A 16,261-nucleotide genomic window follows, 5' to 3' on the forward strand; every position below is an offset into this window, starting at 1 on the left:
TCAGAAATTAATTGCGGTTCCGAGTATGAAATATCCAGGTGTGTCACCCCACCACCAATCATTATAACCTGTCTCGATATTTGACTGCTGCCCACGCAGAGCGGAGCGAGAAATAATCGCCAGCAGCAGGACAATTTTCACAAATGCATGATGAGTTTGTTCAGAACAAGCACTTAGTAACTAGAATCTCCCGAGACCACGACATTTATCCTCTTCCCTTGATTTAAGAGTAACTCAAGTATGCATTTTTTTCCTTTTCTTTAAACCAAAGCGGAAATATTTCACCGATCTTGGTTCAGTGCATTACATTACATTACATGACATTACAGTTGTTTAACAGATGCTTTTATCCAAAGCGACTTACAAAACTTGCAATTCAATAACCAAAGATCCAAAGTACCTGTAGTTGTGCAGATGAGAGCTTCCCGTTTGGCTTGCAGTGATTCAGACAGTCAAATGTACTTTTTTTTTTTTTTTTTATCCCAATATATAACTTAAGTCATGTTCCGATCGGCTTTATGGAGATTTTGGTCCAGAATACGAACGCTGTTACGCAGCATATTAATCATAATTGGCGGGGTGATGATGTGGGGCTCTGCAGTAGCCAGCAATTGTATCAAAGAGCCGTGCAGGAGGATTGTCATACATTCAGTAAGATCATTAAAATGGCTCATTTTAATATGTTGTGTATATTGCACCCTGATATTCCATGAAATAGTATTTCCATCAGTGACAGTCTGATCTCCATGGAACGGCTATGATAAAATTCTCATTGTGAAAATGATTTGCTTATTTGCAACATGGGGGTTTCATTGCAGACCCAAGAATGACTTTTTTTTTTTACAATTTCTTATTTTATTTATCTTCTAGTGCATTGCATCTTAGCAGCCTAAATCTCATTTGCCTGTGGACAATCATTCTACTGGCTGAACAGATGACTCTACATTTAGTTTTCTGGCTTGTCACAAAACAGTTCATACATAATATTTCATAATGACCACAACAATAATGTAGGTATTATTAGAAATTAATGATCTATGACAACAAAAATGTCATTTGCATTCAGGAGTTCACCCCCAGACTGCAGCGACTGGGGTTCAGGGGCTTGTGATGCGACAACCATCGGTGCACCTGATGTTGCCGCCGCATTTCAGCGTAGCTGTTCACCACCACACAATAACGCACGTATTTGTGTGAAGCACCAGTCCCACAATTTTGGAATATAGTGTCATACTTTGCAACGTAATGTCCTTTTCAGCTTGAAGGAGAACCGTGTCAACATCTGCTTCGCCTCTTTATCTAATGTAATAAAACTTCCAATCATTTGTATCACAGCGCTGCACAAAATATTGCAACACTGTGCGTAATAAAAACACTCCCTCCTCTCCCTGTTGTTGTACACACACTGCACTGTAATCACAGCCCTAACATGACTGCAACTGCTCTGCACACACTCTATTTGTGACAGTTATATTACATATGATATTTTGATAACAATGCCAGCTTCTTATTCGTGGTGAAACAGCAGGATTGTAATTCAGCTTGTAACAATAACATTAAATATGTTCCTTCTAGTCCTCAGGAGGATGGTTCAACTCCCGCCCCAATTTAAGAATAAATGTTTTTCCTCTTATTTCTTTAGATACTGTCAAAATAACAGTAATAAAGCACCTGAAGAAGCTAAGAAGCCAATGGTGTGGGTCAATAGCTCGTGTCTGGGCCACTGCAATATGGAGGAAATATAAGGAAAGCACATGTCGCTTAATTTTAAGTGTACACAGAAGCGTAGCTCAAACTAGTATTAAACTCTGCCTAAACACACTTATTTTTAAACAGCAAGACATTTTCTGGAACGCGAGGCTTCACATTGAAATTTGAGTGAGATTGCATTTAAACCCCCCCCCCAAAAATGACCTGACATGCAGAATTCTTCAAAATGCTGCTGACACATGGTGTTATTTTTTGGCATTGTGTATCAGACTTGGTGTATTTCATACCTGAACAGATATCTAGATAATCTGAAGAGGGCCAAAAATAAAAAAAATGGTGGTGTTTTTTTATTTAAAAAAAAAAAAAAGGTTTTATTTTATTTTTTTACAAAATTAAATTAAAAAAATATATATCACAATTTCGGTAGTGTTACCTTTATGTTATTTTCCTGTTGCATGGTATAAAAAAAAATCCTTTTTTTTTTTCCCCTGTACTCTATAATCTGTGAGGGTGTCTAAAGACACTGGTACCAGCTGGTTTCCAACCAAGCCCTCCTGGACAGTGATCTTATCTCAACATGAGATTACAGCAATGACTCATCCCCATCAACAGTAAGAGGGACAACTGCTAAGAACATGACGTTCAGCCTTTCTTTAATGACAGCGTATTACGGTGGTTGAGGCACCGGTTGCACTGAAATCATTTCTCGAGTCTGGCTTAGAAAAGCCAGATGGCCGAGGCGTGAGCGAGAAGAACGCAAGGCAGGGCTCCAGATGAACTTTTTTCCATCTGTGCCAGCAACGTTGCTCACTTAAAATTTCGGGGGCATCAGCAGACACTTACTGATAATGAAACACAAAACAGTTTTCCCCCCATCTAAACTCGCAGGTGTGTCAAACTCATTTAGTAACAGTATAAATGCAATGTAAAATGTAACTTACATTTAATGTTAAATACTCATTCATATCCAAAATGTTACATATGCATTCCCACTTTCTTGAAACATCCATTTGTATTTCTCATTTCCGCTTGTTGAAAATGGCATTAATGTGGATGCACTGCGATCTAATGGCGGGATGCCGTCACTTTGCATATAACACGATCAGCATGAATGGTGGGAAATGTAGTTTATGGCTTAACTTATTTTTTTTTTTAAGATAATCAGGCCACATAAAATGTTTGACACGTGATCTCAAGGCTCAGTCGTATGGTTGTACATGTATAAGTCACTGTGTTTTTCTTGTAATTCATTTTGCAGCGAATCTGCACCTATTCGTAGGACAGAGGAAAAAAGATGTTGAGGCCATGATTAAACCATTATCATATCATACCCACAACAGCTTTCTTAAACCGTGGTAAAGATAAGATTATTTTATGATTTAATATCGCAAAAGGTTAAGGTGGCACGGTGGAAGTACCGTAGGTCACTGCATGGGTCTCCTGCAGTCTTGAAAACATGCATTTGGTTCATTTGAGACTCCGAATTGCCCATATATGCAAACGAAAAAGCGAATGCTTGTATGAGTGCAGGACGAGTGGTCAAGATAATGAAAGAATGAATAAATCTCAGGAGGTTGGCGATGCGGTCAGCGAGTTTCCTCCAACCGTCTGCGCAGGTTCCTAAAAGGCTTGCTTTGCTGCGTCAGTACGTGAGGAATGCACGGTAGTCACACTGACGGTGCTTCGTTTTCATCCTCGTTGATAACATGACATAACCGCATCCAAAAGCTGGATCTGTATCAGAGATCGCTAAACCGCAAAACGGGCCGCTCTGCCGTATTCTAGATTGCTGCTAATGCTAAAATGCCAGAACGTTCCCCCCAATGTCACCGGCCTCCGTCTCTTAAATCATTCTCACGAACGCAAGAGTTCACCATGTTCACTGTAATAACAGTTTAAATTAAATATCGCACGCCGCCTCACCGCCTTCATCGTCGCCGGCAGAAAGTCACAAATTTCTTCCGTCGTTCGGATCATTCTTGTGTAAATACGTTAAGGTTTCTTTCTTTCTTTTTTTTTTTCAAGTTGACGTATCCGATTCTATGTTTTCTTACGAAGCCAAACACAGGTTTCTCGCCCTTAAGTGTCAGCAGAGGTCCGCGACTCGTGCGTGAACCTCCTGTATTCACATTCATGAGGACGTCTCTTGATTGACAATGACATTACCTCGGTGCCCGTGTGTCCTGACCCGACTGCATCTTGCGGAGGAGGTTTTCTTCTGCGGGGAAAGAATGCGGCTGTCATTCACTTTCATTCGACCTTCCCGGCCTTTTGGGGGCTTCTTAGCTTGACAATGCATTTCTTCATTTTTAACAAATTGACCGGTCACGTCAAAGCCTTTTTATCTGCTTGATATGTTAAGGAAAAACAAAAGAAATAGCCTCAACTGCCGAGGACATTGGTTTGTCTTTTGACTTTTGTATGTTTTAGTCGACTCTTAACACTCAAATGGTATATTCACTGAATGGCTCTATTGAAATCTAGTTCTCCGCGTCTCTTATGAGAGGAAAAAATAATTAGACACTCACCACCTATCACACGTCCGCTCAGTATTCACTATATTAATTCGATATTGTGTGTACGGACTCGACTTCCATATTCATTACATTTTGTGTTATGTATGTGTACTAATATTTGTATCTCAATCTTCAAACAGAGCAACAAGGCTAAAACAAAACAAAACAAAATAATAAGAGATAGTTTACTGTCAACAGACAGATTGGGGGCCTAAAGACCCATGCAAACACTCTTTACAATCGCAACACAAGATGAACATTTATTTACCAGCTTAACTGCTCACAGCTCACTTGCATGAAGCAAAGAAGACCATCTTTCATAACTAATTCATTCTTCACGAGCTTGGAAGAGACAAAGTAAATGTCTCGATTTGGGCTCCATGGAATACGGGCCTGTCTGGATATCAGCTGATGATGTTAGAAGTTAACTTCTAACCGGCAGTCGGTAGATGTTAATGATCTAAACCGATGGTTTTACGGCACGCCTTTTAGTGGTCAAATTGTCCGTACGCTTGGTTTCTTAAATGACACCATAAAACAAACGTGCGTTAGGTCATTGACTTCGCTTGAATCCATGTTTGCCGCTGATCTTCTGGACTTCTGCTTCGGTCAGATGATACCAACCGTCCTGGGACTTTCTTGTGTTGCAAACGCAGTTTGCTACTGTTGTGTGTAATAGTTTAAATACACTGCTCAAAAAAATAAAGGGAACAGTTAAAAAACACATCCTAGATCTAAATGAATGAAATATTCTTATGAAATACTTTGCTCTTTACACAGTTGAATGTGCTGACAACAAAATCACACAAAAATGATCAATGGAAATCAACTGTATCAACCCATGGAGGTCTGGATTAGGAATCACACTCAAAATTAAAGTGTAAAAACAAACTCCAGGCTGATCCAACTTTGATGTAATGTCCTTAAAACAAGTCAAAATGAATCTGTGTTGCTTCCTGAGTGGACACTATGATTTCACAGAAGTGTGATTGACTTGGAGTTACATTGTGTTGTTCAAGTGTTCCCTTTATTTTTTTGAGCAGTATAGTAATGGTTTAGCTTTAGTGTCATAAGCAAAGCAAATGTTTATACTTATTGTTATAAGTCAAGTTAGATTTTATTTATACGCCACCAAATCACAACGCAGTTGTTTTTTTGTCCGAACATTTTCCGCACTTGTTCGCTGTGGCGAGGAAACAACTGCCTTTTACGGGTGCAGAAACCTTGGACAGATCCGAGCTCAACGTGGGTGGCCTTCTGTCTCGAGCAGTTGGGCTCGAAAGATAGCGAGGGAATGACAGAGCGATAGAAAGGGACGGGAACAAATTATCTCTCACTAATCGTAACAGTTACAGGCTAATAGCTGAAAGGATACGTTAGATTTCGTATTCGTGAATAGAAATAACAATGGCGGACGTCGGTAAGATTGCCGCGGGAGATGAAGCCGCGTCCCCGGGGAAGCTGCGAAATGAGAGACCGAAGACTCGGGAGAAGATATGAGGTGATTATTATGCGTTAAGGGCTTCCTTCTCAAAAGGCAGACAGACGCCTAAACAACAATTCTGTGTGTGGAGAAGCAATCGGTTTAATTCTGAGCAGAGAAAATGGCCATCGGGGCCGAGTTTATGGGTAGATACATAATCGCGTATGTCCAAAGTGAAATAGATAAGTCATGCTTTCGCACTAAAAGATGATGTTCGCGATTGAAGCCGTGAGCCGGGAGGGCAAGGCAAGCTCTCGACTTAGACGACGCCTTTTCCAGAATCGGACGTCCGATCAGGGGAGGGAGATGGCTGTTATCGAAAACATGACCGGTAGGGGTTCATACTTGCGACCACCAGCCAAAAAGAAATGATGTCATGAGAAGAACGCTCCTGGATGATGTGCGAGGGTTTTATTCCACGGTCGAGCATCGACGCAAATGCGTTTCGGGGAATGTTGGAACGCCGGCGATCGAATTTTAATAAGAAGACATCGTGGTGAAGAGGGAGGAATTGCCTCTTCTTTCGGTGTGCACTCGGCTAAAATGCTGAATTGATTGCGCGTGCGTGTGTGTGTGTGTGTGTGTGCAAGTGTTCCCGGTGACGTGATCCATTTGGGAAAAGCGGTCTTCGGTCGGCGGGAAAAGAACATGATTGGTGGAGCGGAGGTAACATCATAATGACGAATCACAACATGCTCAATACTGACAGCCGCAGCAACTCGCCGCCGTTAGCTTTATTTTGGGCTTTACATTTTGGTTCATGCTGAAGCAAACAGATCGAACAATACGTCAAGACTCGCGCGCTAATTCCGCCATTTGGTGTCGCAATAGGTTTCGGTCCGGTTTCGCGAGAATCGATGAATCATCGACCCAGAAATGATCACCATGTCTGGAAGATCTAACGCTTTATCCTCCGCCCTTTGTATCCGTCCTCAGGCATGAATAAGAGGTTATGTGTGCCACCCAGCTAGAGGCCGCTGTCGCCCCGACCTGTTCAGCCCACCAGTCCCTCTGTGAGCATGTATCGCAGGAACGGGCTCTCAGATGGCACCAGCATCAACTCATTCTCCTCAGAGGTAAGAAGAGAGAGGGGAAAAAAAAAAAAAAAAAAAAAACTTTTACGCTTCGTGAATGCAGTTATACAGGACGGTCGACTTTTAGCCCGGCGCGCAACCGGTTAGCGCGAAAAGAAATTCAAATGATCTCAAAACGCACCATCTTTAACCGTTTGGTCCGTCCGCTCGGGCCAGTTCACGCATTTTTCCGGCCCGCCTTTCAGTTCGGTTTCGGGGGGGGGGGGGGGGAACTCACGACGCGGGCATTCGTCATTCTGACACCCTGTGACAAATGAAAACGTGGCCTGCGTTAGCAACCTTCGGGGACGGGGGGCCCCGCACCAAAATTCAACCGTCATTACATTAGAGATATGGCAACCAGATGGACGCAGAACGACGGCCGGCGGCTGGTGTCCAACAGTATCGCGTTCACAATGCTTATCGAACAGTTCCGGAAGTCCGCCACAGAGATCGCAGATACATGGCTTTTCTTTTTTCTGTCAGACAGCTCAGGCCGCTCTCATCTATTCCAAGGATTTCATGTTATCTTTATTTGATAATGATAATGCTCCTCACATTATAGCGGGGAGTATTCAGTATATCCGTCGGACTTGTCCGGGTCTAATGTGGCTTCCATGCGGCGACGGTTTGGTGGCGAGGCCGTCATCGGTTTCAAAAACTACGGATCATTCGATTCTAATCCGGATCTGCAAAGTTTACGAACCGATTTGCGAGCTGGGAACTGACGTTTTGATAATTAGTCCCATATCGGCCCCCTAGAAAGATCGAAAACAGCCCACCGGCGCTCTGGGACTTGGATGACTTCAAAGAAAATACAATGGATTTCGAAAGGAGCCAAAGCTTGTGTTGTTTCGTTTTTTGTTTATGTTTTTTTTTTTTTTTTTACGGCTTTTTTTTTTTTCAAGGCTTTGTTTCGTAAATTCTGAACTTGTCGGAAAACGACCGTGCCGACTCGCCAGCCCCATCGAACCAGACACTCTTTTCTGCCCTTATTTTCCAAAAATGTCTTTTTTAGATATTCTAAAAAGCACATCAACATTTCATACAGAAAAAGACCAACTACTCATAAAGAAGAGCGAGAGGCTTGGGAATACTTCAAGTCCTCTGTGTCGGGTGCAGTTACTGTCCAGATAGCAATGGATGCATATCAGTCTGATGGTTTCGTGTGTGTGTGCGTGTGCGTGTGTGTGTGTCTCAGGCCAGCAGCAGTTCCGAATCTCTGAATGCCCCTTGTGTCGACTACGCCAAGAGCTACGACGCCGTCATCTTCGATGTACTGAAAGTGACACCGGAGGAGTTCGCTGTGAGTCCCACCGCACCCCAAAAAGCCTTACCTTAAGTACACTTTTAGGAAACGAGAATGGGGGGGAAATAATGGGCAGTCGTCGCTGTAAGGAGCGTTGTGTGTGGACAAAACAGTCTGAAAGGAAATCCAGTGGCTGGAATTGTACCTCCATATGAATTCAGACGTACTGATAAATCATCGGCCTTCCGCCCACTCAAAAGATTGACCGTCTCTTATTTATATCCTGGGCGCAATCGTCCAACCCCACCTTTAAACCGCCTTATAAATTCTGTCGACGGGCGCATGGGTATCTCATCAGTGACGGTAACTGGGATTCGCAGATCCGCCGACCATCGCGATATTAAAGTTTATATCTCTGCATGCAGAATCACTGTAAGCTCCTTAAAAGGTGACTCGCTAAACACAGGGCTATTATCGAGATGTTGACGTCTGTGGTTAGCTATAGGTCGTTAGCGGCTAGGTGGCGCGGTCATTAGCAATAAATGTGCCGGATCTGTTTACAAAGTTGGTAAAGTAGTTCTCAGAGTCAAACCGTAATACTGTGCATAAAACAATCAAGTAATACCATAACTTCCCTTATTCATTTGCATATTCCCAGAATTCAGCTCAATAACAGGCATGTTTTTTTCTGGAGGATGCATTTTCTGACCCCGCCAACAGGCGGTGCTATAATCAAAGCAAAGTTTGTTTTGAACCTTTTTTTTTTTTTCCTCCATAAAACATCTGTACTCAAATCCCTTGCATTTCCTACATGTAGTTTTTTTTCCTACTTGGCGTGTAAAAATACCTGAAAATGATAAACTTTCGGATTGATAATAAACTGTGTGTCCAGTCCTGGTTATCATGGCCAGAGATGATTAAAAATACAACTAGATGTAGAAGATATGCGCTCTTTTTTTATCTTTTTCCATTCTACAAACAAATACCCGACTTCCTTACGCTTTGAAAAATAACAAGGAAGAATATCTTTTATTTCAGAGCCAGATTACCTTGATGGACGCGCCGGTCTTCAAAGCGATACAGCCTGAGGTAAGATAACAAAACATTATTTAACATTTACTTTACTTTCATTTTGAATTCTTTTAACAAGTTTTTATTGGTTCAATAGGAGACTCAATTTCTTATTATCCTTTGTTAATTCTCATTACTATTTTGTAGTCGCTCTGCATCTATCTTTAATACTCCCATGAAGGTTCCTCTGATCAAAACACAAATATTGGCACGTCTGCCGTGTTATTAATTATACGTCTTTCGTCCCAAATGCAGTTTTGTTTCGCGACGCGTTGTTTTCAAAGTAGTCGTCACGGGAGGACGAGATCCGTAGAGTTTCCCGGAGCCTCTGCAATATTTGAACGCCGGAACACGACTGCGGCTGCAGATTAGATCGTCTGAATGTAACGTGAAGCGTTAAGCTTTCTCTCCGGGGCTCATCGACATGAAGAAAAAAAGTCGATTACGCTTTAGTTTTTTTTTTTTTTTAGCGGAACTTTACATTTATATCGAAATTATAAGTGACAGTTCGAATCACCTGAGTAAGCGTCTCAGAAATGACTACATGGTCTTTGCTGATGCAGAGCAGGAACACTGTTCTCTCCACTCCAGATAATAGGTGGGCATTAAAAGATATAGAATGAGAATAGAGAAAGTGAATCTTCTGGGATTGTAATTTGGTTGAAAAAAAACAAGGGTCCTAAAACCTGCATGAATTATTTGAGTAACCAGGTCTCGATTTTAAGATTTTTTTTTTCCGGTGGGGTTTCCAAAATATTTTTTTGGCCGCTTTAGGCGTCATCAGGGAACCATGTTCTAGATCAGGAGTCATGAGATCAATTATTTGTGCTGGCAGGCCACATTTTCTTATTTAATTTTTATGCACAGGCCAACTAGGTATCATGTTTATTGAACAAAAAGAAAATTGCAATTGAAATATTTGCATTTTTTGGCATTTTATTTCAACTTAAATGAATGATCATTTAAATGTACCAACATTATTTTGTATCTAATCATCCATGTAAAATGAAACAAAGGGAAAAAATAAGGCGTTTTGACATTCAATATGGATTGAAAATCCATATTAAAATTAAAATTTTCAGAGAAAATAGTTCGGCGGGCCGGCTGTAAAATGCCCAGGTCTGTTCTAGATCAATATGTTGCTCTCTGGGCCGCAGGAACAATACTTTTTAAACATTTTTGCGGCGGAGCTTTGCTTTCCCTCACCCCGATGGCTGTTATTGTGATCGTGACAGATGTTGATGATCCGTTTTTTTTCTGGATGTCAGGAGCTGGCCAGCTGCGGATGGAACGGGAAGGAGAAGCACAGCTTGGCCCCCAACGTGGTCGCGTTCACGCGCAGGTTCAACCAGGTATGTCCATCTCGATATCCGAAGCCAGTTTGATTTAGATTTACAGCTGCAGCCATAAAGCATACAAAAAAATGACGTTTCACGCTGCATGTTGTAATAGTTCTATTTTCCACCGATAAATAAGTCCCGCTATTCTGTTATAGATGTGAATTCTGATGATGTCAATGAGTAAATACTACAAATTATTAGTTAAACAGCAGAGTCTCAACCCAAATGAGTCTGTTTGTACGTTTCGTCGCTTAGATTTTCCCTGTTTCGTTTTCTGTGATTAAAGAGCGATCGGACTGGACGTTAGTCCTGAACATTTTATTCAGCACGAAACAGTCTCAGTCTGAATTTAAGCTCTTCTCATAGCACACATTTGGTCAGTTGGAGGAGAATATCGCATGAATGACGGTCCGAACCCACGGCTCGAGGTGCCGTTCCTGCTTCGACGGGTGAAAATGACTGTTCGCGTCGCGAGGAATCCCTGGGTTTTCACCTCGACGTCGGGGTTCGTTTTAAATAACACACCTGACGGGAGTTCTAAGCGCACTGTAGTAGCATCGGCGACCTTTTACATCACGGTCAGGCCGCGAACAAGCTGATTAAGAGTTCAAGTCCCGCCTTGACCTCGGGGGGAGAGGTCTGCGTCGGAAGGACGCCGGGCGAGCTTTAATTCGTCTTGAACAACCAATCTCGCCTCACGCTTTCGGCTGCCGGGGCCTCGGCAGCTGCTTCAGCAAGAGACCGCCGGCCGCTTTGTCCTGTCAGCAATTAGACGCTTCACTCTTGACAGTAGCGGACAGCCAAGCCACGGCTGTCTTCAAATCCCCGGCTGAAAAACAGCTGACAGGTTAACCGAGAGCCGTAACCTCCCCGTTTTGTGTGCGTTTCGCCCACTTGGCTTCCTCGCGGTACAATAACCTACGCACGATGCGAAGTGTTTCTCCCACGTACAGATAATTAGCGAGAAGGTCCCCGATTCCGTTCCGACCGAATGTGTCGTTTCCAGTGAACGGTCGTACGATCGATTCGATGAACCCAACCCCTCGCCCAACCACAGCAGGATAAATGGTACAGCTAATGAATGGATGAATGTTTATGAATGCAGATCTATGAGAGAAACCAGCGTTTTTATTTTTCGATCCGTCGTAAAAATAACTTCCTCGGGGGTTCCTGAATATCATCCTAATCCAAGCCACTTTTACGTCAGCCAGTTTTTGCGGTTTTCAAAACCCACACGGTTCCTTTTTTTTTTCGATTCCAGCGCGTCTCTTTCATCAAGCTTCTAGCGGCCGGTTATTTTCACCGAAGCGGCAAGTTCAGCTAAACCCCGCTTTAAAATTACCTGGCTCGCGAGCCCGTCCTCAAAAGTCAAACGTTGACGTACGACAAGAAAGGCCAGCCACCGGGACTTGTGACAGCGACTGTCCGCTTCCTCTAAAAGACCGAAGGCTGCCAAAAGAGTCCAGCAGAAAATCATTAAAATGAAATCTGGCACGGAGTGATGTAAGACACATCAGCGGCAGTAAATGGTGCAAAGTCAGTGACCGTACTAATGATTAAGCAGAGTTCAACTTTATGCACATTAGCGGTCACATATGAGAAACAGCAATCATTGATCAGACTCAGATGGATGCGGAAAGTCGAATCGGATTATTTCACCCACATGGATCCTGGAGTCACCTGAAGGCGTTTAACGTTTCTGTCCTTTCCTACGGTTTAATAAATGACACTTGGAAGAAAGCGTTAATCGATATATGATAAATGAACAATGAATGCATGAATAAACGCCATCTCTTTTGTCGGTTAAATATTAATAAGTGCCGTCTTGGACGCTAATGAGAAGCAGGTTGCTTGCACAACGGAACAAATAGTAGGTAAACAGTGAACAGCGGGTATCTCAGTGGATAAGCGTCTAATTAATCCAAGCGGTTTCCCCTCAACGGTAATTCACACCTGGACCGGTTTCAAATTACCCTTTGTTTTTTGTTTTTTTTCACGTCCCAGTTAAAACGCAATGTAGCGGGTCCGCTTTTCCAGATCGAATAACTTTATCCGGTTAGTTTTCGCCAATACGAGAAAAAGAACGGCGACACGAAAACAGAAGAATTACTCTGCTGTTTTTTTTTTTTAGTCATCATTATCTTCTCAGCTTACCACTTTTTCGCCCCCCCAACCTTCCTCCGCTTTGTTGCATTTTTTTGCACTCAAAGGATTATGTCTGCTTTTCTTTCCTCTACTTAGTTTCACTTCTAATTCGAACTTCGACTGGCGAATAGTAAAAGGACGGGCCGGACTTGGAGCCCCTGAAGGGAGGTTTCCTACGGAGATGTCATGGCGAATCATCCCTTGGCTGCGCGAGGGCGCCGGGGTCTTTGGTCGCTGCTGTTGCTAGATTTTGAGACGGCGGTGCGGAGCAAAGTTTGTCAACCCTCCGGGACGCCTGAACTCATAAACAGCTGCAACAATGAAGAGTAGGAAAAAAAAAAAAAAAAAGGAAGAAAAAAAAAAAAGCGATCGATCCAAAGCGTCGCCGCATGCCAAAATAATTGTAAACAACGACGCATCATACAAATGAAAGCTGTATAAACATCTAGCGTTGTCTTAACTGTCAACACGATTTGCTGCAGGTATTAAAGTGCGTATTTTTCTTTGACCCTGAAAGTGCAACTTGCAACCCTGACCGCAGGATAAGCGGTATAGATAATGAATGACTGAATATTCCCCAGGCAGACACAAACGTGTCATAGAATCAAAAGTAGCTATAGCTCAGGATTGCTATGCCGCTGCTGCTTCAGCTCTGATGCAATTAGAAGTCCTTCCTTAAGACGAGACAAATCCTCTTTTTTTTTTTTCCACCTTGCAGGTGAGCTTTTGGCTGGTGAGAGAGATCTTAACCGCCCAGACGCTCAAAATCCGAGCAGAAATCCTAAGCCATTTCGTCAAAATAGCAAAGGTAAGGTCGTATGACTTGTCGTTTACAATGTGACGTTGAGATAAAAATACCAAAATAAGCGTTTTTGTGAAATGAATGTGCGCTGTTGGCCATGTTACTCATTCTCTACTTGGATCAGCTAGCTAGTTCTTCTGTGTCGATTCATTTTTTTTCTGCCCCAGACGGAATTCGGTAGCGGACTGGTTATTAGAAGGGACCTCATCTCTATGAAATCCTGCTATTTTGAAACCAGGGACACATTTTCGATGGGTTATTGAATGATTGCATCCAACGGTGTGTGAGAACAAACATAGTCTACGGCGCTGCATTTATCCGTGTCATAGAGCGTCCACTGAAAGTGCTTTTTCTAATAACCAGCCGTGTCTCTGTTATGTTAGTGTCTGAGAACATAATGGAAAAAAAAATGAACTCTGCGACGGTGATTCGCAGTGACACATGAGGTTTGTTCATTTGGCAATGCATCAACACGGACCGATTTTTATCGACACACCCCTATTGTTTGCAGAGAGATTGCAGAAGAAACACAATCCGTGGCCAGATTCATAGCGGTTCATCGTTAGCATCTCCGTCTAAACCACGGGCCGCCGTTCTGTTTCCACGGTGGCGACGTGACGCCTTCCGTTTGAAATAAATATTTGTTTTCTTAAACATCTTGTCATTTTCAGAAACTGTTGGAATTGAACAACCTCCATTCTCTGGTGTCAGTGGTGTCTGCTCTGCAGAGTGCTCCCATCTTCAGACTCAGCAAAACCTGGGCGGTAAGATATGAGTCTGAGAACAGTTAAAAAAAAAAAAAAAAAGTATATTATTTGCCTATAATAAACCTCCCCCATAACAGTTGGTTACTCTATTCAGACTTGTTTTTTCAATTGACAATATGCGTTGTCTTATGTCTGCATATCTTATTGGGCCGGCTGCTCAATTTTAAGCTGGAAAATGTTTCAGAAATGTGGAAATTCTTATAGAATTCACCAAAAAACACTTTTTAGTGTAAGTAAAGATAATACAATAGAATATTCCTGGAATTGTCCCACAGTGGGAGTATTTTAACCACTCACAGTAGAAAGTGGACAGTGCAAGAATAGTTATCAAACACAGAAAAACAAAGAATAAACAATAAACGGTGTGAACAATATCTATATAAACAGGAAGGGCTTGTATTAACAAGTTGCACTTAAACAGTTTGACAATTTATAAACGGTATAAACTGTAGACTGTGTGTAATAAAGAACTAACCGAGCCTCAGTCATTCCCAATGGCCACCCTTGGTGTGAATGAGTGAAAGTGCTTTAAAAGTGCTATATAAGTTGAGAGCACTGCTATTTCTCTGGTTGCATCTGAACTTGCATGAAACCTTCACCTGATGAATAAAATCCCAAAAACTTTGTCCTGAGAGAAAGTGAATTTGTGAGTGTGGAAATGCAGAGCAGCACTTGTGGATGTGGCATGGGCTTTGCCCCTCGGACCAGCTCCGAGCCCATCTGATGTTCCAGCGTTTTAGTCTGAAATGAATCAGGAATTTTCCAAATTAAAACTTCAGGGCCAGACAAACATAAGCAACAGCGTAGAGAAAGAGAGAGAGGCGGAGGAGGGTTTTGCTTATTTGAAACGTAGCGAAAACAATGACCCGCCGCACCAGCTGGAAACCAGCAGTCCTGTTTTCGGTTCCCATTTGGCCCAAGGTAAAGCTGTCAGCGTTGTCCAATTTATTTGTATTAGTATTGAGTGACTTGGATTTACTAACGCCGAACCTCTAGGGTACTGACATTGCCCCATGTGCAAAAGATCATTATCTCTGCCGTATTTCGCTGTCTGTAACAGTAGATGTACAATTATATCGCAGCAAAAATGCAAAGTCCTGTGTCAGGATTGAGCTAAACTAACATGAACGGCCGGTTTCTGCTTTCAGGTGATCGCGATCACATCTATGTTTTGGATATCAAGCGTTTATGCTTTCTAAAACCAATCTAATAAAACCCATATATTATAGATTAAAGGGGATTTATTGCAATGTTCTTGGACTCTACATTGGTGTCATCCTTGCTGTTGGCTGGATTCTGAAACAAATTGTTGTAGTTTGGGTTGCTAATGAATGTAGTCATCTGCCTTTATGTACGCGGTTTCGCCCGTTGCGCTGCTGTGGTGCCCAGCGTCAACTTTTTTCTTTTATATCAAGACTTCCCTTGTAACGGTGTTGGATCAACAATTATTATCCCTGCGTCATGCTGATTGAAAGTGCCAAGGACCGCAAGAGACATGTCTTCATATTTTCCCCCCTTTACTTCATCGTCTATTTATACGTTTATTAATCTTCATCATGTCTACCGCAGCGGAGTGGCATCGAAGTGTCCAACGGGCCATTTCAGCCGCAGAGTCATATTTCTTATAGTGTCTGTATATATATATCACCGCTTTCTCCGTCGTTTGAAATTATTTGGCTCTCGGTTTTGTACGACCTTTTATCAAACGCTAAAACTGTTCTGTGTCGGTTCTGCAAATTGAAGCTAATAGTCGTCAACGGGGTTCCATAAGCTGACTAGTGCACAAGAGTAAGTAAACTATTTTTTTTTATGCAGATTTTGTAATAAAGGTGTCTTGTTTAAGGACAAGTAAGAACAATGAGGTGAATATTCAAGATAAGATAAGATAAGAACAACTTTATTTATCCCGAAGGAAATTGTTGTGCCAGAGTTTCAAGTAAAACATAACAATAATAGTAGGAAGTAGGGGGAATAAGAAATACATAAAATATAAAGTGTCAAGGTTAAGGCTATCAAGTGTTTTAAGGTGGTCTCACACAAAGCTTTGCATGAAATATTTTCTTCGCACATGCAGAGATCATGTGTGAGAAGGTGACACAAAAATA

The 16,261-nt window shown here is 42.2% G+C and overlaps 1 protein-coding gene across 1 annotated transcript in view; it reads left to right on the forward strand.

Moving 5' to 3' along the window:
- Window positions 1-16,261, forward strand: part of LOC147220706 (ras-specific guanine nucleotide-releasing factor RalGPS1-like) — a 60,114-nt gene that overhangs the window by 2,673 nt on the left and 41,180 nt on the right. Inside the window, exons 2-7 of the mRNA XM_086171025.1 lie at window positions 6,646-6,785; window positions 7,984-8,088; window positions 9,070-9,120; window positions 10,371-10,454; window positions 13,306-13,395; window positions 14,061-14,153. Of these exons, the coding sequence (XP_086027151.1) occupies window positions 6,729-6,785; window positions 7,984-8,088; window positions 9,070-9,120; window positions 10,371-10,454; window positions 13,306-13,395; window positions 14,061-14,153 (480 nt within the window). The 5' untranslated portion in view covers window positions 6,646-6,728. The remainder of the gene's footprint in view (window positions 1-6,645; window positions 6,786-7,983; window positions 8,089-9,069; window positions 9,121-10,370; window positions 10,455-13,305; window positions 13,396-14,060; window positions 14,154-16,261) is intronic.

Source organism: Fistularia commersonii, chromosome 23 (genome assembly GCF_037954325.1).
Source record: "Fistularia commersonii isolate RoL2024-O1a breed Wild chromosome 23, RoL_Fcom_v1.0, whole genome shotgun sequence".
NCBI classification, from domain to species: Eukaryota; Metazoa; Chordata; class Actinopteri; order Syngnathiformes; family Fistulariidae; genus Fistularia; species Fistularia commersonii.